Raw genomic sequence first — 25,326 nt, forward strand, 5'->3', positions numbered from 1 at the left:
AGCCTTGGGAGGCTGCCATCAGAAACGGACATGGAAAGGAGGTGAAGGGGGAGTGTCAAGAGGATGAGGCCAGCCTCTTCTCCGTGGTGCCCAGCAACAGGACAAGAGGCAATGGGCAGAAACTGAACCACAGGAAGTTCCATCTGAAGCTGAGGAAAAACTTCTTCACTGTGAGGGTGACAGAGCATTGGAACAGGTTGCCCAGAGAGGTAGTGGAGTCTCCTTCGCTGGAGATATTCAAAAGCCGTCTGGATGTGATCCTGGGCAATATGCTCTAGGTGACCCTGGCTGAGCAGGGAGGTTGGACGAGATGATCTCCAGAGGTCCCATCCAACCTAAACGATTCTGTGATTCTGTGAAAGAGGCTGGAGAGCGCGAAAACAACAGAGGTGCTTTCTGTGGTTCAGCTGTGTCTTGTTTGTATTTATGAACAAATCTGTATTGTTTCTTTAAATCTGTAGCAGGAGGTGGACAGGCTTGGGGTGGATGGGAAGGAGACAGACAGAAATTTTGCCATGAAGAAGAGGAAATCTGGCTTCCCAGAGGAGGCTGATTCCAAACTTTCACTGCTAAGCTTGATGTCTAGAATATCCTTCTTGGAGCCAAGCACTAGGACCCCTCTCAGTCCTTGTTGCTCTTGAATCAGTCTTAATTGTGCCTCTGAAAAACAATAATTGTGGCTAAACTGAACAGTTTTCTTTGTTGGAGGAGTACAACGTCTGAATTGGCTTTATGAATCACAAAAAAAATGCATGCACTGAAGAGAATCTGGAGATCTAAAGATCAGGATGGCCAATTTGAATGGGCTAGAAGACAGCTCAGAAGTCAGAGTTTCAAGGAGAATTTAGTAGTTGAAGAATCCAATGATATTATTTCAGTAATTCCTTGAGGAGCTCCAACACAATGTTCAGAATGACAGAGGCCTTAGGAGTAAAATTTTAGTTGTAGGACTGCAGTCTATTATTGCCATTTTTGTGTGTGGGAGTGTTTCTGTTTACATAATTCCCATATTTAAAGAGCTTTGTTTCCTCAGAGACTACCCTGTAAAGTTTATTGAGGTTGGGGCTGAAGTGTTGAAATAGGCAGCAACTGTGAAGCCGACACAACGGTTAACAGAATTAGTAGCAGTAAGAGACTATCTTTCACTGGATGAAGTTGGCAGTTGTTCTCTCAAGCAAATTGCAAGTCGTTTAAATATTTTGGTCATGCAGCTGAATTTATTTTGAGCATATGCTGCATATTTCTAGTTTCTGCAGTTTCTATTTTCCTTACATGTTTGTGCAGATTTTCAAATGAGAAAGCTAGTGTTCATTCTGAAGGATTATTCAGCATAGTCTTCTAATTAATAAATGACTAACCATACTGTATTAACCTTAAAGTATACTTTCTGTGGATGCCATATTAATATAGTATACTGTAATTGATAATATGTGGATTCATCATACTTCACTGACCCTTAGAAGCTTCCTTACCGTATTTATCAGTAGAAAATGAAAGGTAAATCATGCAAAAGGAACCCTTTCTCAGAGTTCATGTGCAGAATATACTATAACTATATTAAAAAGCCTCGCATCGATCATTTATATATATATATAAATAAATAAAACCCATTTAATGCTACCTCTTAGAAACAAATGTCAGGAATACAGAAATATAACATTGTGAGTATACCCAATGTAAATGTTTTGTCTTGGACCTTTTTAGCTCTCTAGATAAATGAAATACTTGACCTTCCTAGAGTAATGTATTTGAGTTTCACCTCAGCGTTTATCTGACACTTGGAGAAGCATAAGAATTCCTTTGGCCGCTGGAGTCTCCTTCTGGCCTTTGTAGAGCCTAGAGGGTTAGAAGGAGTCTCTGCCCCTGTGCTGCTTTCAAGCTTTCACTCTACTTGTGAGTTGGCCTCCTCATGGTTTCGTATCTTCTCATTTGTAGAGCTTGCCAGTCTGTGTTACTGTTCCCATGTCCACTCCAAGTTATCCTCCCTAAAGGCCAATGACTAGAGTGTTGGAAATTACTTACATATACCTAGCAGACCACAATAAAAAATGCAGCATCCCAGATCTGTGTTTTGAACATTTTCCTTTTAAGAGAGATATCATGGAATGACATTTAGTTTCATAACAGTCTTCTTCATTCCCTCTTTGTTCACTCTGATACTTTCCTGGATTCTTTTCAAGTTTATACAAATCTTTCCTAGATTTTTGTTACCAAGTTTACCTCTTTGTGACTAGCCATAGTTACAGAGCTCTGCTTTGGGATTTCTGAGGAAATGCCCGAGAGGTTGTATCCTTCAGGCTGGATGAACTAGCATAAGCAGGGGGTTGCAGTAAGCTGTATGAGCAGTGTTTTCCTCCAGAGATATAAATGACCTCTATGCAATAGCTGACCTCTACCAGCACAGGCAATAGCATCCAGCAACTTATTTTTGTGTTTCCAAGAGATAGTATGGAAAATTTGAGGAGGTGTTTGCTTGGTAAGTGTAGTTTTTTTAGATCTGGAAGTGGGCGTACATGGTCTGTTACAGTGGGACGGATGTAGCAAGAAGAACAGCAAGTCAGTCAGTATGTTTCGGTGTATATTACTTATCAAAGTGTAAACTTTTTTTTTTATTCCTTTATTCTAAAGCCTTGGTTAAGATTTAACTTAATTAAGTGGGTGATTTTTCTACGTTGCATTGCTGTTAAATCCATGGGAGAAGCATTCTTGTCCTCGTTAGAGAGGTCAGAACAGTATGTGAAGACAGGTAATATTCTGTGCAGATCTGTGTATCTTCTGAAATCAAGTGTGCAGGCATCCTACTTGCAGTGTGAAGGAGACTGAATTCTAGCCTTAGAGCCATGTTCATTAGAGAAGAACCTAACTCTGACTTGTGTTCATCTCTTCTAACTGCTTCAGCTGTGTTGTCACTGTTCCTAATAGGCAATAATACTTAAAATGACATTATGAAGTCTGAAGCATGCTGCATTTGCAATTGTTTACTTTAAAATAAAAATGTTTTGCTTCATTGTAAGTGTCCAAAACGATTATTTGGGAGTTACTGCTGATGACAATGCTTAGAGTGATTATGAAATAGGAGATAATCCGCTTTAAGGAACAAATTCACGGTGAGGTAATCAAATAACGTTTGCCTGTTCTGACCAGCTAAAGAAACTTCATTGAGGGATAATGGTCAAAAGAAGTATTTTGAAAAGATTTTAAACCAAATGAACTTGGAAAAAAGCTACTGAGAAGTTCATGTAAATTCTTTCATCTGTACGGTTCAGAGCAACCTCTAGGTCAGTCATTTTGCAGTAATTTGCAGAAATATAAGTGCCTTAATTAAGCAAATTTTAAATAAAAAGGAGGAGCTAGAAATTTTGACTTTAGTGTATTTATACAGCTACATTTTTGACGAGCTGGGGAAGAAAGCATGCTGATCTCAAGAGTCAAAATGAGATTGCCGTTACATCCTGAAAGCTTCTGTCGAAATTTTCACGAATTCATCTGCTTTGTAACTGCTGCCACATAGTGTTAGTATAACTAGCTAGGCTGGTGGAAGCACACACTCTTATCTGAGGCAATTTAATCAATCCTTATGATTGTTATCAAATACAATGTTTTCAAGGGGCCATGTATTAGCCCAGATTGTACACTTACTGACAAGCAATTGCCTAATGGAGTTCACTGCATACATTTAGTAAGTGAAGGCAATGATCCTGGCTGGAATGAAAATTTAAGCCTTAGATGTCTCAGGTGGGTGCTTTATCCATTAAATAAAGCCATTAGAAAGATTACTATAAAATTATTGTTTACAGCTTCTTTTTATTTTGTAAGAGAAATACTCAGCACTATTCTACCCTGATTTTTTGATTATCTGAAACTCCTCCCCCCTTGATTCTCCTCCTTCCACAAACTGGCAAGGATCCTGAGATATCTGTGTGAAGGGTATTTGCATCTGAAGCGCAAGCATAGCTCTAGATGTAAGTGTTCACAGAGCAGCGAGATAACCAGGCTGTGATTCTTACAGTGTTTGTGAGAGCGTAAACAAACAGAGGTGTGGTGGGTAAAATGCCTTCTTAAAAAAACAAACCGCTCTCCCTGACCCCCCTGCCCCAGCAGACTTTACTGCAGATTCATGGGTATGTCACCACCGTGGGCTGTTGGACACAAATATTCACTGCCAGCTGGGCTACATACCTTCAACTGTTCATTAAAGTGCAATATTACAGGCAGCAAAACAAATATTTGGACCTCTACTGTGTCATCTCTGCAGTCAGGAGCCAGATCATCCTGTTTTATGATCCTATTTGACTCCATGTATTCTAATGATATCATCAGAAACATAATAGGCTGGCTGTTCTCAAAATCTATAATGATGCTGTGGGGATGTATAACTCGGTAGCTACAGTGTAGTAGAAAATGCATCCTTTCCTTGGAAGATCAAATCCAGAATGTAGCATTTGTGCCTTTTTTTTTTTCCAGACTTGATCAAACTCTCAAATTTTAACACCCATGCCAGCAATCAGCATGGATTTACTTGAGATCTAAGAAGTATGATTTCCAGAAGTATGATTTATTTGTTGTATCTGGAGAGAAGGGAGGAGGAGGAGGAAATTACCCTGCTTTGTGACTTCAGTCAAGAGAGGCCAGTGTTTTGCCCTAGCCAGCTGGGCTTGGGTCTTTTCTTGATTAATTAAAGGAGGCTAAAATCTGTAATCAGCAGCAGCTATAGAAGTGATGTAGCCACATCATATTCATTCACTTCTGATTTCCCTTTCTGAAAGACCAAGTAACGTTCCTAACTGGATTGAAAGGGGAAGACTTTCAGCACAAGGTGTGAACTTGCATCTCTCTGCCAAGATACCTTCACCCCTGTGCGGTTCATGGTCTTCAGGCCTTCACTGCAACAGTATTAACAAGTATTAACAGTAATTAGTATTATCAGACAGTGTGAGTGAGCCATTTATTTTCTCACAAATCTTGTGTAATGCTGCTGGTCCTTGCCCACTGCAAAAATCACAGCCTTTTCTGTGTGGGGTTTTTGCGTGAATACCAGTTTGTTGCCTTAATTATATTTGTATATGTAACCAGACTAGTTCATTGACTGTATGTTGTAACTGCAGGAAGGGTAATCCGTTGGAATCTTGTCTCAGTTCCAAGAGCATAAACCCAGGGTAACCCCCCTCTGAAGAATGGAATCGATGGAAAATAAATGCAGTATTTGCTTTTTGTGGTTAACTCAATGTAGTTTATAACTCTTAGTAGTGTCAGTGCTGGCCTTATCACTTCACAGTTTCTCATTGTCTATTCAAGGTTCTGTTGATGAAGTACTGAGGCTAATTGGTGCTTAGTATCAATAGAACCGTAATAATGAAAGAAAAGTCATTACTAAGGCTGAAGTGAATTAGTAGTAAAGCTATTGTGGCAACAGCTATTATTGCTGTTTCTTGATTGTCTGGACCATTGGTTTCTGATATTAAAGTGGCCTATTTGTATGAAAGATCTGTTTACAAGAATGGTAATTTCCCACACTGCCTTAAAAGGGCACCAGTGCAGTGCCAAATGCCAGTCTGCTCAAAGCAGTCAAGTAGCAAGTCACGCAGCCCCAGGAATAAAAGATCGAAGAGGAGCTGTTACATTAGGATCATAGAATGTAGTAGATTTTCAAGATAGTTTCTTGGTTTTTAAGCCAGCATTTTCAAGCTTGTATCTGTAAAGATAGACTTACAAAATTTATGCTTAAGACGTTGTAATGAGAGACCTGCCTGAGACTTCTTTCTTCTCCTTCCTCAGAAATACTGAGGACCTGTGACTTGCATGGAAATTGGGCCAGTTTTACTCTGGACAGAGCTGTGATAAAGCTTGTTTGTATGCACAAACTCCAGTGTTTCAAGCTGGATACCTCAACTTTTCTGTTACTTTGATTGTAAGTGAACTGAATATTATGTGAAGGAAAATAGATGGTCTTGCTGTGACAGAAGAGCTGTATGCACAAGGCCACACAGGAACTTTCCCAGCTGTGAGCCCTGTGGGTAGGGTGCTGTGCTGTCCTGTCTTTCTCAGTTGGCTGATCTCTTGCAGATTGACGTCAGCTAGAATCAGTATCTAAATGACCATGGTATGATGCTATATTGTAGTTAATACACCTATGGTCTTTTTTTTTTTGGAAAGAATGTAAAAACACTAGAAGTTAATGAACCAGGTCATAAGTTGGTAAAGAACAAATTATTTTAGTCTCATCTATTATTCCCCTTTAATAGGATGACTGCCCAAATAGATATGGGGAAAAAACTGTAGACAAACCTTCTTGGTAGCATAGGCTTTTGGAATGGTCAGTCATATGAGGTTTTCTCATGAGAAAATGAGAGAAAATTGGACTAGATGTCACCATCGTTATACCTATGCGCAACTAGCTGACAATCTTTCCTCAAACCATTTTACTAGTAAGGAGAAATTTGGAGTAAGGCTCTGGGGGAGTTTTTCTTGGCGCTGTATTATTATTCAAATTGTTTATTACTGATGTGAAGATAGTCATCTACAGTTTTCAGATTGGACCATTATAGCTTAAGTGGATGAGTGACAGTTAAAAATTATCTAGATAAATTTAAGAAAAGGAAACCCAGCATGCAAAATGCTGCATATAAGAATTAAAAAAAAAACATATAAAATGAGGGAAAGTTGGGTAGGCAGCAGTACTTCAGAAGATACTCTAGACCTTGTCAACAGACCACAAACTGAACGTAAAGCTTTGGTGCTACACTACTGCTTGCAAAAAGCAGACGCATGTTCTTGGGTGAATGAAGAGGAATGTCATAGGCAAGACACATTACCATGGTTCTGGAAGTTCTGGTTTGGGAACTGTGTTTTAAGAAAGAAGTAGACAAACGTTCTAGATCTCTGTTGTTATTGTTCTCTTTTCGATAATACAGCCTATGAAGAGAAGCAGAGGTGATCATTTCTAATGTGTGGAAGTTTATTTTAAATGGAAAGATGATCTGCTATTTACTCTCCTACTGAGTACAAGGAGGAGTCATTGACTAATTTTACAGGCCGAAACAGATTAGACGAGAAGACAGTCTGTTCTCTATCACTGGAAGCCTTTAATGATAGGTTAAAAGCACCTATGTGGATTGGATTACATATCCTTCCGTGGATACTCTTCTTTACCGGCTTATGACATTGGATACTTGGGGCAGGGCATTGGATGATACAGCTTTCCTAGGCTTATTTTCTGTGGTTAGTATAGCATGTGGAATCTTGTAAATAAAGTAGTGATCTTGATGTCTAGCTAAATTGTGCACGTTTTCAAATCTTAACTATAATTTTATTCAAGTAGGCTTCAAGATTAAAAAACACACTGTTTTTTGTCCCAAAGATTAGAGCTGTTTCTTCCAAGCAGAAGACCTGCTTTGATTCTGGCATTATTGACCTAGCAGATGGGATCAGTCCCATCTCAGTATGCTGCAAGTAGAATAATGATGATTATAACTCTCTGAGGTACTCATGTAAGAATATTTCTCCTTCGAGGCTTAAATTAGGTTTTTAAATTGTTTGTAAAATTAGTGCAGGTTATGCTTTATGTACAGCTGAAAGTATACTGTATGATAAGCAAGATTTGTTTCTACTTTTTTTTTGCCTTAACTCTGCAAATGTGGATGGAAAAATCCTGCGCTGTTGAAATCTAGGTAGTGCTCACGCTGACTTCAGATGCACCAGGATTTCAGAATGCCTTCCTTCCCACATAGGTGCAAGTTTCATCTTGTGAGCTAAATTTAGTCCAAAGCGTTTTTATTTTTTTTTTTATTTTTTTACAGTTAGGAAGATGTATAAAATCCTAAAACAGCAACTTGTGTTGGTACTGATGACATAGTAGTGGCACTAATATTTCTTACTGTGAAATCTAAGATTTTTAGAAGAAAAGCTATAGGAAGTAAAAACACACAATTCTGTTAAGTATTTTAACACAAATAGAGTTTGCCGATTCAGCATGATAACTGAAATACAGGGCATTTGTTCTTTCCGAACAGGGCTCTGCCATAATATCTAGAAATACTTCCTGTTAATCATTTTGTTAAGGCTTTGCCAGCCTGTAAATCTTGCCACGCCAGGGGAAAGTCACTACCCACAACGAACTGGAAACCAGAAGCAGCACAATGAAAATACATGATGTGTTAAGCATTCACAATGCCGAGCCATTGTCAAAAGTGTAAAAAGCAAGTTGGGCAGCGAATGAGCTGGCGTGCCAGGCTGCAGCCTGAGCGCGCTGACAAAGGTAGCTGGCTGCTTGATTAAATCCCTGCAGCAGAAAAATGGGTGGGGAATAGAAAGAGCTGTTTTGTGTCTGCCTGCAGAGCCCAGATGCTCATCTCCTTTGTTGCATAGGGGATGTTAGTGTGCTTTTGTATGGAGAGAGAATTAGGCAGCAGGCACGACGGAGCTAGGGAAAGGCCGTAGCAAGAGAATGGGAAGTATGTGCGAGGAGTATTACAGCAAAGCGAGTCAGCTCCTGCCACTCCATGGAGTAGGAAGAGATGTTATGGACCAGGTCGTCCTCCAAAGCATGGATAGAGTTGGATTTTTTTTTCTTCCTGGGGTATAATGAACACCGCACAACCACCAGAACCACATTCTGGGTCAATAATTTGATCTTTAAGAATCAGGGCTCTGTTTCAGTGAAATAGGGATGTTTTTCCCCTCCTCCCAATCCCTTCTATATCACTAAAGACAAAAGTGTTTGCTTAAATCTGTGCTGAGTCTGAACCACATCCTTTAAGTATTCAACTAGTATTTCATAGACTGACTTTCGATTTGTAGTGCTGTGGTTTAATATTTCAGTCCTCCTTGATGATCACTTGATGTAAACTAAATGCAGCTGTCCTTGTTTTGGATTTCTGCAGCACCAAGCGCAGCGAAGGCACTGTATAAAACATCACATCTCTGATAACACTGAAAAACAAGTACTACGTGTGTATGGGCAATGATTTTCATTTCTTCTGAGTACCTATTAAATTTCATACATGCTTCAATATCTTGACTTTATGTTAGTAGCCTGTTCACAAAGTTGTGTTCAGAAATAGTTACTGGAAGAATATTTTTTTTTGTTTCTTGGCTAACACCATTTTGAGTCTCATCTTAGAGAACAGGCACAATCCTAGTGCTTAGATTGCCAAGGGAGATACAGGCACCTAATAAGCCCTCTAGGTACATAAGATATCAATGTGTAGAAGAGTTCGTAAAATCTCTAGGTGCCTAAATTTCCACTTACCAACTTAAGTCTACAAAATGCTTAAAATACACTATCATGGTGGCTAGTAAATTAATAAGAAAGAGCAATCTATAGAGTGAAAGCAAAAAAGGAAGAGCAACCAAACCTCTTTTTGTAGTAAATGCAAAAACTGGCCAGATCTTCTGTTGCTCTTGACCAGGACTAAATGGAAACTAACAGCTTGGTGTTGGAAGCATTTATATCTTGTTACTTGTCCTTTGCGCTATGCAGTTCTTCTGCCATCAGACTTTCACAGAAGCAAACCTTCCAAAGCAAATAAATAAATAAAATCCCAGCTGACAGCTAATATAAGTGGTATGAAACAGAAGGGTAAATGGGGGGGAAAAAGTCTCATTTGACATAAACAAATTAGAGCTGTTGACAGTGTGGGTGATTTTGAGAAGTGCAGTTCCATTAAATTCACAGATATGAATCCTGACAAATAACAAGCCATGGTAATTTATATAAACAAGGAAAGGAAATATGAGTGGATGTGGAAATCTAACAAGAACTTGGTTGTTAGTACAGGACACAACGTGCTGTCAGTATGGGGAGAGCAAACTAAAGGTGCTTTTGCCCTTGTAAGAGGCTGCTAATGTATGGTGCCTTGCTGGAAATGCATTCACAGCACGGTGCCTGGGTAGGAAGGCTCTAGAAATGTTTGGAGCTCTTTTGTGCCTTTCACACTTCTGTCAGAAATAGAAAGCACCTTTAATCAGCACTCTTTGATTGTAAAGTCACATAAAAAGAGGTTTCTTGGTGCTGTGCTATAGGAAGACTAGTATGTGGGTGCGAATGTCTCCACCCCTAATTGAAATGAAGAGCCTGGAAATCAGGTCCGTACAAGTAGTAGATTGGTGGCTTATCCATTGCCTGGAACTCTTTTTTTATTCATCCAGCGTTTCATCTGCTTTAGAGTGACACTTCCTTGCACTTGTACAGTTCTTATTCGGTATGATTGGTCAGTGCAGTATTACTGCTTCCTGCCTTCACGCATGTCATGAAGTTCATATCCTTCTTTGTTTTTATTTTAAAAGGAGCTTTTTTCACCTTTCGTTGAAGGTTTTTAATAGACACACCTATTAAAAACTCAAAGCACTGTATTTATTTAGATAAATGCTGTTAATTATAAATGTTCAGCCATATGGCCATTAGGACTAGCAATCAATGGGATAAAGAGGGAGTGAAGATTTTAGACAATAAAGAATGGTTTTAGAAAATAGACTCTTTCTTTATCTGGTGTTTCATATAGGTTTAACAATTATATGGTGGTTGGTAGCCTGCAAACTAAAGAACTTAGTTTGCTTTTTTGTTTTTGTTTTTTTCTTTTTGTTTTATGCCTTGCTATTGAAGAGTGTCTATTAAAAAACAAAAGGAATGCCTCAAGGAAAGCCAGATGGCTGAATATTGGCATCTGAAATGAAAATAAAATATTCAGCTATACATGTGTGCCTTAAATATATTAAACTGTAGCCATTTGTTTATGAGCCAGACTCTTTTCTGTATTCCTTTTGCATTAGTAACTTTGAACTTGTTTTAGCAGACCAAAGGTAAGCAGACGTGTGGCTCAGTAAATTTTTCTATTTCTAAATTTTCAATTCCTATTGGCTCTAGCTGCAAATAAAAGACATGAGGTCAGGTTTTGACCAGATACCAATTCTAAAGTAGTGGAGGTTATTTTGGACTTGGGGAGAAATGCATTTTTCTGGCAGGTAGAGTGTGTGGGTTTTTTGGGTGTGTTGAGTTTTTTGTTTGTTTAAGTTTTGGAGGCAGAAAAGGGTATTGTGAGTAACTTTTTGAAGGTGTCACAGCATTTTGCTAATGATAACTCTACTGCTGCATGTAGTTTTGCTCATACTGAAAATCTTTCATCTTCCACTGTAGCTGTGGTGTCCTTGTTGTCCGATATCATGTTGTGCAAAATGAGCAGCAGTTCAGGAAAGCGTATGCGTATAAAGCAGTCAGCACCATCAACTGAAAAGCATAGGGAAGACACATGAAAGCCATTTATTTCTATAGAAGACCAGCCAACTCTTGGAGCAATGTACAAAACTCCCTGCAGTTATCCAGCGTTTTTATCTGATATATAAAAAGCAACCGTTGTGGTGTTATTGTATTGCCAAGCTCTTGCTTTGGTGGGTAAGGTTTCTTTTTAATCTTTCCTGTGCTTTCTTGAGCTTGAGTAGCTACGATACACATTTGAAGGCAGTGACTGAAGACTAGGGTGGCATGAATTACTGCCACCAAAAATGCAATTTGGAGAATTTATCCACCAGAAATTCTGTTTTGTGAATGGTGCCGAAGGAGAAACTGCAGTTTCCTTTGCACGGTCTTGGTTCACACAAACCCTGATGGAAATGGAAGAGAAAAATGTGTATGGTGTATGCTGCTTTTACCTGAGTGAAAGAGGTGAAGGGGTTACAGCTCATTCCATTCAAACCTGCTTATTGTATTCCTGATGTCTGTCTCTGGAAGTGAAGTTGTGAGCTCTGTTGGTTGTATAGCCCTAGTCTAGACTTGCTTCCGGAGTTACACTGCTAGTGTCAGAAACTCTTCACTCCTTCCTATCTTGAGGCTAATGAGTGAGTTCAAAGGACTCTAAGCTGTCGGCACTTGTAATTTGATACATAGGAAGAAAATTTTCTGTTTTATAAATTAAAACTAGCATGGACTGCTGTTGTGTCCTGTTGCACCATCTCTTGTAGGCTTTCTTATCGCCCTCCTCTTTTGGCCTGTCTGCACGAGAGTCCTGTGAACATCCCATGGCATGTGAGTTAATGCAAGTGCAATTGTGGCAAGTCACTGTGTGTCCATATGACCCTTCAGTGCTCTGTCTGGTCAGCTATGTCGGTGCCTGGGCGTTGCCTGTAAACCGTGTGTGCTACCACAGCAGCACAGAGCAAGGGGCAAGTGGCTGTTGAGGAACAAATGAGGCCCTCTATGTGAGGAAGGCTGCGAGTGGGTGGGGCTCTATATACCTTGCTCCTGTTGATGTAGAGAGCAAAGGCAGCGTGATCAGAAATGAGATGCGGCGGGGGCTGGACCGGTGGCTTTCCATCAGGTCTTCACTGTCACAGCTCCTGCCTACAGCAGTATATTTTTAGAGCAGTTACATAATACGGCAATGCCAGATGCTGTTTTGGGTACTTTCTAGAAGATTGGGAGAGTGAAAAATGGGTTAACGCTCATTGTAAAATTCCTAAGTATGCATGAATATGTACAAGTTCTGATTCTTGGTCTTCAGTACAGTGCTGTTAGAGATGTTACCACACATTCGAGAAACTGTAATATACATGCTTGACATCCCATATGTAAGATCAACTACCCTTTGAACAACACTACTTAAAATAATAAAGAGCTCCTGTTTGTCCAAGGAATCTGAAGCCCCTTAGGTGAATGCAGTGACTGAGGATAATTTTGTCTTGCAGTTGAGGTCCTAGCTGTGCGGTAGCAAATTACAGGTCTGAAGGGCCTTTCCTGAATATTGTGAAGGGAGCTGTCTGATCTGAGACAAATTCAGAGCAAATTAATTTTTGTAGGAATCATCATTGTGTTAATGTTAGTGGTGATCGTACTACACTGTCATCAGACCTTGTACTTTGTATGAAGAGCAGCACAGTGTCTGTGCTAACAGCCTTGTGCTTTACTCCATCCCTTTTGATGTAAGAGTTTCCTGAGGAATCTACTGAAAGAGCAGTTCCTCCTACCTGGCCCATCATGAAGAGCCTGACCAAAACCTGCATCCAGAACAGAGACGCTCTCTCCTCCCTTCCTGTAAGCTTTTCTTCCAAGCCTCTGCTGTTTGTTCCACACCAAGATCAAAAAAATCTCTAGGAAATTGCTGATTGTTAGGAATGTCTTGCTGTTCCTTAGGTTTTGGTTTATTGTGCAGGGGAAGGAGAATCACAAGAGGTTCTCTGCAAGACAAGAAGTGGACAATAGTGTGGAGTTGTATCTCAGTCTGCACGCAGTTAATCACACTCTTGCTTCTGATAGGAAATGCAGTTCAGGCAATGGATTAGGGGGGAGGCGACCCCATCTTTGTATTCTTTTTATTTATCTATTTCTTGTGTTGTCCCATGCAAACTGTCTTTGTATGTCTGTACACAATTGTGTGCCTCCTTTGGCAGTATTTCATGTCCACTAGCTTTGGGAGTGTTTGTCACAGGGTGCGTTGGCCCCTGTGTGTGTGTATATGTACACATATACATATATACTTTTTTTTTTGAGCGAGTTGTGTTTGCAAGGCAGGAGTTTTTCTTCTGTAGCTGTATGAGAGAATCCTTGAGTAGTGGTTTTCTCAGCTAACAGCATGTGCTACTTGCATCTTTCCCAATCATACATGATAGGAGAATTCATTGTTACCAGCAGTGTTTGACCAGATCTCCTTGAGCATTGGGAAAGGTGGTCAGGCTCCTCAGAAAAGCAACACTTAAGATCAGGCCCCAAAGTTTTTGCATGTGATAGGAAGCACTTTGCTGTGGGCTGGTGTGCGAAGAGAGGTGTGTCATCCTATTAGGATGCCTGCAGGATGATTCTGATATGCCTGTATGCATAGGCATACAAAGAACTTCAAGATGTTATAAGGGATTTTCAAATCATGCATTATTGCTAAAACAGAAGCAAGCTTAGCAGGGAAATATGTAGCAGGGAAGGGATTCCTAGACTCTACCAGTGAGTCAACGCTGTCATGATCCGTACGCTTTGATTTGAGCTGGTCACGTTAGACTGCTTACTGTTCTCCTGGGGCAGAGTACAGTAGTAACTCCACATCAAACATCAATGTCAATATATCATCCCTCTTACTGCTTTGTAAATGGCTAGTAGCCAGTCCTGTAGTATGTCCTGCTGACCAGCAGGAGAATGAAAGGGGCTTTCTGAGGTGGCTGTTAGTATTCCTGTATGAATCCATTTTAGCTGATTCACATTGCTCAGCTTTAATCTAGATCCGGAGAATTTTACTGCTGTCCTTCGTTTGTTGAGACTTTTTGAGGACTCCTTCCCTGATAATCTCATTTGTATTTGTAAAACCCTTCCACTTTAGGAGATGCAAATATATTCAGTGACTCTTTGTTTAAGTATGAAAGTCTATCTGTTTCAAAGCACATGTCCGTTATTACTTAGGGTGAGATCTTTGTAACAGTAGCGCTGGAGCAGGATACAAAATCTGCGCTGTTTGCCTTAGCCTTTGTCACCCTGGCATTCTTCAGCTAGAGATCAACAAACAGCCAAGTGTCTTTCCAGTCATTGGAAAGAGCTGACTTGTTTTAAATTGTATAGCAACAATATTCACTGTTGAACAGAAATCCCTTAGTCCATGTCTTTCCTTGTTGCCTTTTCTCTCCTCCCTTGAAGACACTTGCAATTAAACCTTAGCAAAATATGAAGTATCAGAAATGTTAAGCTGTCTTGGCAGTGAAAAGGCATGAAACAGATGAATAATGAGAAGCAAAAGATAAGAAGCAGTAATACCACTCTCATTTTGGAGCACCTATTCTGGCAGAGAGTTCATGTCACCTTTTACTATTTCATATCCTCTTTATGAGTCACAGGAATGATTAAGAAAAAAATATCCTACCAAAGAACGTAGTTCTTGGGTTTCTGTTTAAATCACGGAAATGAGAAATTTGAAGGCCTCTTTTGCCAAGACTATGAAGTATCACTGTGGGATTTTTCAGTGGAATTTAACTTAGAAAAAGAGGAGTGGGGATAAAGGGGGGGAAACTCTCTTGTATTTTCTTCGGATGTGCCTGCCCATCTTGAGGGGTGAGTGAGTTCAGAGGCCAGCCTGAGACAGTTCTGTGTTCATGGATAATGTACATTTGTGATAAATATAAGAACAAAGCTCAGTGAACAATGAGCAGGAGATCACAGGGGTCTGGGGACTGCCCGTGCAGCTTCCTTAGCTCGTGTATTCTTTTGCTATGTGAGAAACACGTTAAAGCTATAAAACTCAGTAGACCTGTTTCTCCCCCCTTGTTTTCGCTAGTCTTACAGGGTTCTCTCCTCTGTTTTCAGTGGAGTTTGCTGTGCATTTTTTGCTAGTGTGAGAAGCTTGAGTGCTGTGGTATATGGCAACTTCTAAAGGCTACTAAAATTCTGTCTGTTTTACCTAGTAGAACTAGAGTTTTGCCTGGATGACAAAGACCCTAGCCACTCCTTTGGGGATGCTCTTATATTTGAACACTTGGTGATATTCATTGGGTGGTATTTGTTTAGCCTTGTATTTAATGATCTGGAAAGCAAGGAGTAAAAAATCCATTAAATACTTCTGCATGGTCTGCTGAAGTGGCAGGTTTGCGTAAGTCGGTGGACAGAGAAGCGGTGAGAGTGTAGTGCTGGAGACATTAGGTTTGAATCCTCTGTGCTGGAAGGAGCTCTACAAATGGGGTAATGCAGAGATATTCAGCAAAAGATTCTGGGGCAAAAAGCAGTCTAAGGGGTAAAATGCTGAGGACCAAGAACAACAAGGTGGCCTTGTGCAGAGCACAATGCAATCACTTGAGAAGTTTCTCAAAGTGTTTGAGGGATGCAGACATTGACCAGTTGCGTATAATGCTGCAGAGGCATTCGACCTCAATGTCATCCTATTGCTATCAAAGGAAAGCACGCGGTTAGCATTATGCCTTTTCTCTCTACAACATGCCAGGAGGCTGAGGAGATAATCAGGATATAGTTTGATCCAAATGCCAAACGTTTACTGAACATGGCTATATAAGCGGCCCAGAGGGTTTCTGGTGATCCTTGTCGTACAAGAGATGGGAGCCCTTAAATTGTGTGGTAGCGTGCCTGATGATCTGTCATAGACCCTGAAGCTGGTGTTTCAAGGCTCTCGGTTCCCCTACTGTTTGCCAGTAACGAGGCAGATACCAGTTTCATGCTGCCTCAAAATCCCTTCGATTTAACAAGCTGGTATTTGGTCATTGAAGAATGCTTGGTCGGAATGTTTCTGAGCAATATAGCAGCGGCATTCCTACCACCAGCTGGCCAAAGAAATTACAACGTACGCAAACGAAGGGATTCAGAGTTGATAACAAGCTGATTCAAAGTTGATAACAAACTTGATAAAATGAATCTGCAAATGCTTTTCCTCAAGCATATCCTTTTATTTTGTGGAATCAACCTACTTGTATGCCGTGGAGCCTTTAAGCAATAGTGGCTCTCCACGTTCGTTCCCTATGTTGCACTAGGGATAGCAGGCTCCACTGGTAGTATGTGGGGACCTACAGTGTCACTACTCCGTTCAAGTAGAGCAAAGCTCAGTACATCTGAATGTAAGAAGCCAAGTTGCTGGTCCAAATGAAAACCCGCTCTAGGGGGACTGCAGTAGAACCAGTGGAAATAGCCTTAGTTCTTTCTAGAAGCGCTTTGGAAAATGTGCTTTTAGCAGCACCTTCATCTTAGAAAAGCGTGCAGTGTTGATTCCCTGGAGAGATCTGCTGATTTGGACAGATAACATGTGCAGTGTTTGTTATTAGTTGTCTTAGATCATTTTCCACTCACCTGCACACATTTGCCCTACCTCCCCAAGTAGTCCTGTCCCCACTACTATGCTATGAAGAAGTAAAGGAAAAGTACTTGCAGTTGTCTTCCCCTTACCTATGCAGAACTACTTAATCCGGTCCTGAGCAGGTGTCTTGGTGACAGTGCATTAAATTCAATACACTGCTTTTTTTTCCTAGACAAAACAAAAATACAACTTGGTCCAAGCCACCCATTTTTTCTAATATTTAGATAAGTGCCCTTTTTTACAAAAGGGAAAGGCAAATGGTGAATAACCTGAGAATAGGCAAGAGGAAATGTGCTGTAAACATTTTTCAACTTCAAAGCCAAAGGAAAATAACAAATCACGTGCCCACTGCTTCCTCGTTTGCCTGGTTTATGATACGGCAATCTGAGTCTGAGTTTTCCTTGCCCAGGGAGGCTTTATTTTGACTGCATATTATAATTAGACTGAGTGGAGTATTGCAGATCCATTTAATAGAACCTTTTCAAGAGCCATGCATTTGTCATTGTTTTTGTGTTAGAATAAAAGCAAAATCTTTCCTTTTTTTGCAGAGGAGAATTCTCGTAAAACTTTTTTTTTTTTTTAGTTCTCTTTGGTTACTAGAGAGGCTTGAAATAATAATAATATAAAATCTTCCAGATAATAAAGGGAAAATATCTTGTCTATACATCATGGCAAAATGTGTAGGTTAGGATAAAATTTCTTCATTTAAGAAAAACATATTCTCATGAGCATTGGATGAGAATTAATCTCTTTAGATCTGTAGGTAGAGGCATAAAATTCCATCTATCCAAAATGTTTAAGGGCACATGAAAGTAAAAGCTCCGAAGTGCCTGCAATTTCTGCCTATTTCTCCCCAGTCACCACTCTTCTTTTTAGTGAAAGATTTCCTTTGGACCTGGTTTATCCTTCTTGAGAGATTGTCCTGGCTTCCTGTGCTTCGCTGAAGTTGGTACCTCTTAAATGGAACTGATTGGGATTTTAATTAAATGCTTTTTCAGTAAGAAAATGTTGATTCATAGAAGCCAAAACACTTTGGGAAAATGTGCTGATCTTTAGTTTCTTTCTTTCATCAGGATGGCTTTCTGACTTTAAAAAGAGATTCTATTTTGGATGTTAGAAACAAAAAATAAGTTCAGGCAAGCCGCGAGTTCACTTTGCGTGCTTCCTTTTGATCCTCTTTCCCAGGGATTACAGAGGAGGGAAGGAAAAAGAAGAATTTATTATTTAAGGTTAATATTCAGCCTTTAAAGTGTACGTTGTTGTCTTTAATGGCAGGACCTGTTCTGAGAGAGGGTAATCTGTTCCCTCTGAACTGAACAAATACTCTAAACCCTGCTTGCCCAGCTCTTCCTTTTTTGCCCCTCCCAGGACAGAAGCTCTTTATGATCTGCATATTGAGTACGATGGGAAGACTGAGTCAAGAGTGCAGTCATATAAACTCTGCATTTCTATTCCTGCCTGGTAGCACACGCTTCCTTCCTTTCTTTTTTCATGGCTTTTAGGTTTAGGAAGAACGATACGTGCCAGAGAAGAGCCAGGCAGGGCTATTCCTGACTTAACAAGTTTCCTGTATGGTACTCTCTTCTTGCTTGTCTGATTATATTTAATGTCCCCTTAACAGCCACTTTTCCTTGGACTTGCTGGTGCAGATAAATAAGTTAGTAGTATTTCTTGATACCTGTATAGGTAACACAGCAGTTACATCACCTTTTTATTTTTAATGCCACATGCAGCTTATTTATCCCACAAACAGGACAAATAAAATACCACTGATAGCAGGAAAAGTAACTGAATCCGTTCAGCGCTTATCATTGGCTGTATGCATGATGCAGCCAACATAACCACCTTTTTTTCACCCTCCTCTGTCCCATGAGTGAGTTGTTTGGTAGGTTTTTGCTTTTGAATATTTCCAGGAAATAAAAGTGCAGCTGGCCTTTAATATGTAAACTCAAGGCAGGCAGGTATGCTCCTGTTTCTTTTTTTCTCCAACTTACTCTGTGTTCTTAAAATAATTTCATTATTAAACTAATTATCACGTCTAAAGTCCTCATCTGTAGACAATGGTAGATGCACAGTTATTGTGACTATAATGCTGAATATTTATGAAAAATCATGTATTGTTCTCATTGGTATCTCTGAGCAAAAAGCTATTTGACTTCAGTAAAATAAAGAGCTATTTGGTGCTGTTCTGTCAACAGATAGTTCTTATAGAAACATATAATACTGTGGTTGGCCTGCAGTGGTGCCAGTCAAATTTTGGAAGTTGAGGATGTTCAATTTTACAGCTTTGCCTTTCAAGAAGTAAAAAATAACTTCCTCTGCAGTATTGCTCATTTTTGCCTAGATGAGATTAGTTTAGTAAGTACTTGATGCAGTCTAGATGATAAGCAGTTTCACGCTTGAAGGTATGCTACGAGTAATGGGATTCTTAAATACAAAGTGAGCAAATTTGATATTACAAATGTACAAAAGCCCTGATCTTGCAAACACTTCTGTATGCTTCCAACATCATGAACTGGGGCAGCCCCTTGAATTTAAGGCACTGTGAATTCAAGGGACTCAGTGCCTAAAACTAAGGACTCCTTTGCAGGGATCCCAGAAAGCAGTAAATCTAGCATTTATATATGTGGTAGCATTGGTTTGTATGCCAGAAGACTGAGTACAAAAAACAGTTTTTTCAACCAGCATTTTATCATCTGTAATATATAACATGTGCTAGTGAGACATTTTCAGTTGTTCTAATTAGAGTTTGCAAACAGTAACCCCAAACAAAAAACAGTCATTCTGTGTTAAACGTTTACTCTGGTGATCAGGGTGCAGTTCTTGTTTCTGAATGGTAGCTTGTAAACAAGGCATGTATTTAATTAGTTTACATCGGAGCTGTTGGATCCTGTACTTGAACATTAAAGAAGAGACAGAAACATTTGGAATAGCTGAATTGCTGTGTACAAGCTTAATGCTCAAAATGGTGCCAAGGTGCTTATAAACACCAACACCAACAGTATCATTGTGAGATCCTTTACTGAGAAATCTTGTGATGAAAATAAGGGTTAAACTGTAGCCTAGGATTCATCTCTTATACCTCTCCTTTTCCCTCTAGGTATCAGTTTCAGAGTTCTTATCCTCCTTAGCATGCCAACACTTGAACAGAGGGCTATGTGAGTATATACTATAAAATGTTTCAGTGTACTTTGAATGTTTAAGGACCAAGGGATGCAATATATATGGATATGATACATTTGCAATGAATTTGACACACAAAAAACTACGTTACGATAATGTGGAGCATGTGGTTTGACCATAAAGATGCCAGGGGACCTTAAGGCTGAAGCTTTGTCCTTAATTCACCCTGTCATTTCTAGGTATTACAGTACATGGCACTAAATGTAACTTATTGTCTCACATCAGATGATACCATCCTTCTTTATATTAGAAGTATAGTGGTCTAAAGGAATCTGCTATGAACAGAACTTCATCCTACAATTTTCACAGTGTATATTTAGGGCAGGTCTTTGCCATTACTTGTGGGTTTTTTTGCACAGAGAATAATTGTAACATTGAGGGGGGGGGAAATCATCCTGCAGAATTATTCAGAGTATGTGGAGTACAGAGGATTTAGAATGATACATTAGAAAACAGATACTTAGGAGAATGTAATGGCTCAAAATAACAGAATCTGTATTTTGCCTCATTTGACATATGTATGTGTATTGTGTAAATCTGTAGAGGTATATTCAAGGTGATTAGCTAGGATTTAGTTCTGTGTGGGAGCAAGGGGAAAAGGTCTAATGGAAATGTTGACAGACCATTAACTAGAGTATCACTAATGGGTGCTATAATAGATAGAGATATTTTTAATTGTGAGAGGGTTAATTGGTATTTCTCATTTGCATTCCTTTCTTCCTGAGTGGTAGCAATTTCAGCACATCCATTGATAGGAATGGCTATTATACTGAAAGAATGTAAAGGATCACAATATTTTTGCCAAGAAAATAAGGGGGGGGGGAGTAGAAATATGTTAAATGACATATGATTAGGCAGCTATAGGTTCAGGAAAAAAATGACTTTCCTAACAGTTTATTTAGGGCATGCCTGTATGAAATTATTGTTTCCATAGTAATTAGAGGAGTGTGTTTTGTTTTTTTTTATTGCTTTATATCTGAGCATGGAAAAAATGTCTCGCTTTGACCAGAATGTTTGCTATGACAGCTATGACTCAAATGTGTTGCTATAAACTTCAGCCATTTTTCTCCATGGAGATAGGGATTTTTCTGAATGTAAGAGGGGAGCTACTGCTCTTTTCTTCAGCTCATTTATCCTAACCACATTCTTGGATTTTCCCTTTTTCATTTCTTCTTTTGTGGCCACCTCTGCTTTGGTTTCCATTTACCTACCCTGTGTTCTTGGATTTTTCTTTTCCTTTTTTTTTTACCTCTTGCTCCTCTTTCTTCTCTAGCGTTCATTGAGTATTGCATGCTCTTTAGAGGTCTTTAGAGGGTTTTTTTTTTTTTTTTCCCCTACCTTCATTTGCCCTCCTGTTCAGGCCTGAATTGTGTAGCAACAAACATTTTGTTTGGATTTTTGTTAAATACTTCTGAAAACAAACATATTTTGTAAATGTATAGTTTAGTTTTCTTTCTTATAAAGACTAAGTACATTTGACTGAACAAATAAATAGCTACTGTTTTAATTTCTTTATAAATCTAATGCATTAAAAAAAGAGTTTAGCCAGAAGCAACAATTTACTTTTAAGTACTATCTTAGTCTACATAGCAAAGTGATAAATTATGTATTTAATTGAGGCAGTTTTCAGTTTTGTCCTTCAATAGAAAATGCAATTTCTTCTCAGAGTCTTTCCAGGCTTTCATTTTTTACCATGCCTCTATTTAGTGGCCCAGAGGATTTTCTGTAAAAGTGAACAACTCTAACTTTTGCCACCTTTACCCGTTTCCTAACTAGATAGGATTTACTTATGCTGGGGAGGGGGAGTTGCAGATGATATTAATGAATACAAATAGGAGACTTCAGCTCTCAAGGAAGGAAGTTTCCTTTCAAGGCCACTTCCCAGCCCCCTTGCTCTAGACTTCATGGGTGCTGTTTACAGATTTTGCGCTGTATGGCCTTCCTGGCACTTTTTCTGCAGAATTTGGAAACGCCATGGGACTCCCAGGAGCTCTTCGTTCACGGTTGGGTCTCCAAGTAGCTTGGATGAAAGCAAGAGGTAGGCTGATCCACAGTGAGCCCCAACTGGCTTGCCTTCCATCTGCTGGGCCACGCAGGCTCTCTGCTGCCTACTGGTCGCATAGGCAGGGTGGTCCTCTCGCAAGTAATAACATCTGCGTGGTGCCAAAATCCCAGGCTAGTTCTCAGCTTGATCCATTTCCCAATCTGCTTCACCACACGGCCAAACAGTTCCTGTGCCAGCATAAGGCAAGAGGAGTAGCTGGGGGTGAGAGCAAAGTGAAACTGCCACCTTGAATCCGTTTGTTTAGCAGTAGTGCTGGCTCACACAAATCTGATATGCCTGGAGATTGTCAAGTGCTCTGGAAAAGCACTTGACAACTTACATGCGTGGTTAGGTTTGCACCACATTCATGCCCTTCTCTGCCTGCTTTAAAGAAGTCGAGTGGGTTGCTTGTGCTTATCGGAGTTGTTCTGGAGTTTCTGGGGTGGGGAATGGTTGCCCGACAGTGCCCGCACTGACTGCAGGGTTGTCTTTGCTCCTGTAGGCTTTAGAAGGCCTTGGGCAATGGAGTCATGCTTAAACACACAAGTGTTTGTAGCATAAGGACTTTTCACTTTTAAAGTCACCAACCACTTTGGCAGTGGCACTCATTCTCACGCTGTGAAGTGCCCTCTGCATTGTGTGGTGCAAGGAAGTGATTCGGCTGAAAAGAACACCCTTCTCTTTGTTTTTTTGGAGGTCCCCCCCCCCCCCCGAATTATTTCTATTCTGGATCGTTTCCATGACCCAGTTCCCTGCAATGCCACACAAATGGGAATGAGCAGCAGGGTGACAAGTACGCTTAAACTGCTTTGCCTTTATACTCCATGGGATAGAGAGTACTCCTTTTGAGCAAGGAACTCAAGGCTGTCATAGCAGAAGTGGAGCCTGGTGTGGATGCAGCTGTACTGACGCAACTGGGTTTATCCTGGAATAATCAAACCATCCACTACCCCCTATATGAACTGAATAGTAACAGTACAGTTTTGCCTGCACAACTGCATCTGTGCTGGTGGATTTTGCCAGCATCCACTATGTTTATAAGTACAGATGTCTGTAGTCAAGACCTGACCATAGATATGTATCTTTACCAGCTTTAATTGATTTTAGCCAGGAGCTAACTGGCTCCAGAAGAACTGCTTATAGCTTAACATTTCCTTTGAAAATTTACCGTTCAGTAATTAACAGGTTTGGAAACCAGCCAGAATCTTTCACTCTAATCTAGTTTAAGGGAAAAGAATCAATTGACATAATTTTTTTTTTTTGGAATGGTAAATATCATGAAATATTTTACAACAAGTCATGGTTAAAAATAGCCCAGTTGTGCCAGCTGTCACGTAGGATAAATCACTTGTAGCAGGACATGATCTTTGTGATTTGTAGTCTATGCAAATAAGTGCAGGGCTTTACTCCACATTCTGTATTCAGGCAAAGTTCCCCATGGACTTCAGTGGGAATTTTGCCTAGGCAATAACAGCAAAATTGGTCCCATGTGAAAAAATCTGATCACTAGGGAAAATTAAGAGTTTTTTTTAAAGACACAGATGGCAGTTAAGCATTTAACTTTTATTGAATTTACATGAATGGGGACCCCTCTACTGTTGTACCTCTAGAAGAACCCTCCTCGGTACTCTCGAAATGCTCTTGCCAATATAAGAGAAATATATGGGACTGCTGTGGATAGTCAGTTAATAGGAGAGAGAGCCCCAGTGTGCACCAGGGAAGTGAAAGGCTGCTATAGAGGGGACACTGACATAGCTGAAGCAACTGCCAAGATGGCAATAGAGCAATGAGAGCTTCCTTTACCTCTTACCTTGTGCTTTGTTACCCTTGTCATGGCGCAGTGCTGTGTGTGCGAGGAAGGGGGAGAGCAGGGGAGCAGGAACTGTGTGTGTGTGTGTGTGTGTTTGAGAAGGAGCGACTGTAACGCTTCCAGGACTTTGAGAAGATTGGAGAGGAGAAGGCCCAAATGGTAATGATAACCTAGTACATGGGATGAAATAATTTGGGAAAAGTTGCCTGGCAGGCTCCTTCTACTGTTTCAGCATATCATATTGAAAATTTGCTCTATGCAAATAGGGATGCTGTTAGGTTTTCACTTTGCTTAACATGGTCATAGATGGATACTAACAGCATGAACAAATCAAACCTCAGAAAGTCACTTAAAATCAAGGTATTGTGGTGAGCACTGTGTTCATTTCTGGATGTATTTCTACAGCTGCTTGTAGCGGTCACAAGATTTGTCTGTTATGCAGCTTACTGAATATAGACATTTCTAGATCTTATTTCTCTGTTTTTAAGTAAAAGCTCCTCTTCATTATGTGACACCATACTTGCATTTTCTCATCTAAAAGCTTCCTTGGTTTTTGCCATGATTAAATAAAGAAAGGTGACGAAATAGATGAGAGGCTTTATTTATTTTCCATATACTTTCTTCTAATTAACCTATTGGTGTTTTTAAATATTTATCAACTCAGATTCAATCCAAATAAAAATCTAAACAGCTCTTTTTCTGTAGCAGTAATTTCTCATGCACAGGCTATACGAAGTTATAAATCCTCATTTTGTATTTAAAAAGTGCTCTTCTGTCTAGAGAATTGAACTCTAACTTCAGCTATTTCTAACGTAGACAAGTGAATTGTGGCCTTGGGATAACAGAAGCTGTTACAAAGTTGTGAGTACGCTTACACATACAGAGCTAAAAGCATATCACCGTGATTTTTAAGCCAAGACTTGGGATGCAGCGTAGGTAAGATTGTCAATGGAAATTTCACTTGCTTTGCCCATACATGAGAATTATGATAGTCTCTGTGGGGAAGCTGTTGTCTTATGAAACTAAGACTGTTAGCTTGGTCCTAACAATTGGGACAGATTAGCACCACGTACTGAAGCCAAGGCAAGCCAAGCTCAGGAGCTGGAAAGGTTAAGGATAGTACCAAGGCAAGGCCTAGGTTAAGAGTTGTGTCCGGAAGTCATGAAGGTAAGGAATTCATACTGCAAGGGGCAGGACATGGCTGGAGCAATTGCAGACTGGTAGAGATAAAAATGAAGAACCAGGACTAAGGCCATAGGAGAAAGCAGCTGAAGCTAAGGAGGTAGGGTAAAGGAGAAAAAGGCAAGCCAAACTTAGATTATCTTAGCCAAAGGACATGCTAATCAACCAAAACAAGCATCTTGATGGCTTCCTATTTGTACGCGTGGAGAAACTGCCAAAACTTAGCTCTGGAGTCTAGGCAAAATCTGACTAAGAGGAACCCTGTCTCATTCCATTGCTGCATGGACCATTCTTGATTGGTAGCCTCTCTCTTTCTGTTGACTGGGATGCATGTTCATGCCACATCTCTG

At 40.0% G+C, this 25,326-nt stretch overlaps 1 protein-coding gene across 2 annotated transcripts in view; it reads left to right on the forward strand.

Moving 5' to 3' along the window:
• Positions 1 to 25,326, forward strand: part of NYAP2 (neuronal tyrosine-phosphorylated phosphoinositide-3-kinase adaptor 2) — a 185,743-nt gene that overhangs the window by 1,836 nt on the left and 158,581 nt on the right. The window contains exon 2 of one of the 2 annotated variants that reach the window (XM_068954291.1): positions 19,858 to 19,915. The exons of the other annotated variant lie outside the window; for it this stretch is intronic. Coding sequence (XP_068810392.1) covers positions 19,890 to 19,915 — 26 coding nt within the window. The 5' untranslated portion in view covers positions 19,858 to 19,889. The remainder of the gene's footprint in view (positions 1 to 19,857; positions 19,916 to 25,326) is intronic. 2 annotated transcript variants of the gene reach the window in all.

The sequence above is a fragment of the Struthio camelus genome, chromosome 9, assembly GCF_040807025.1.
Source record: "Struthio camelus isolate bStrCam1 chromosome 9, bStrCam1.hap1, whole genome shotgun sequence".
Classification (NCBI taxonomy): Eukaryota; Metazoa; Chordata; class Aves; order Struthioniformes; family Struthionidae; genus Struthio; species Struthio camelus.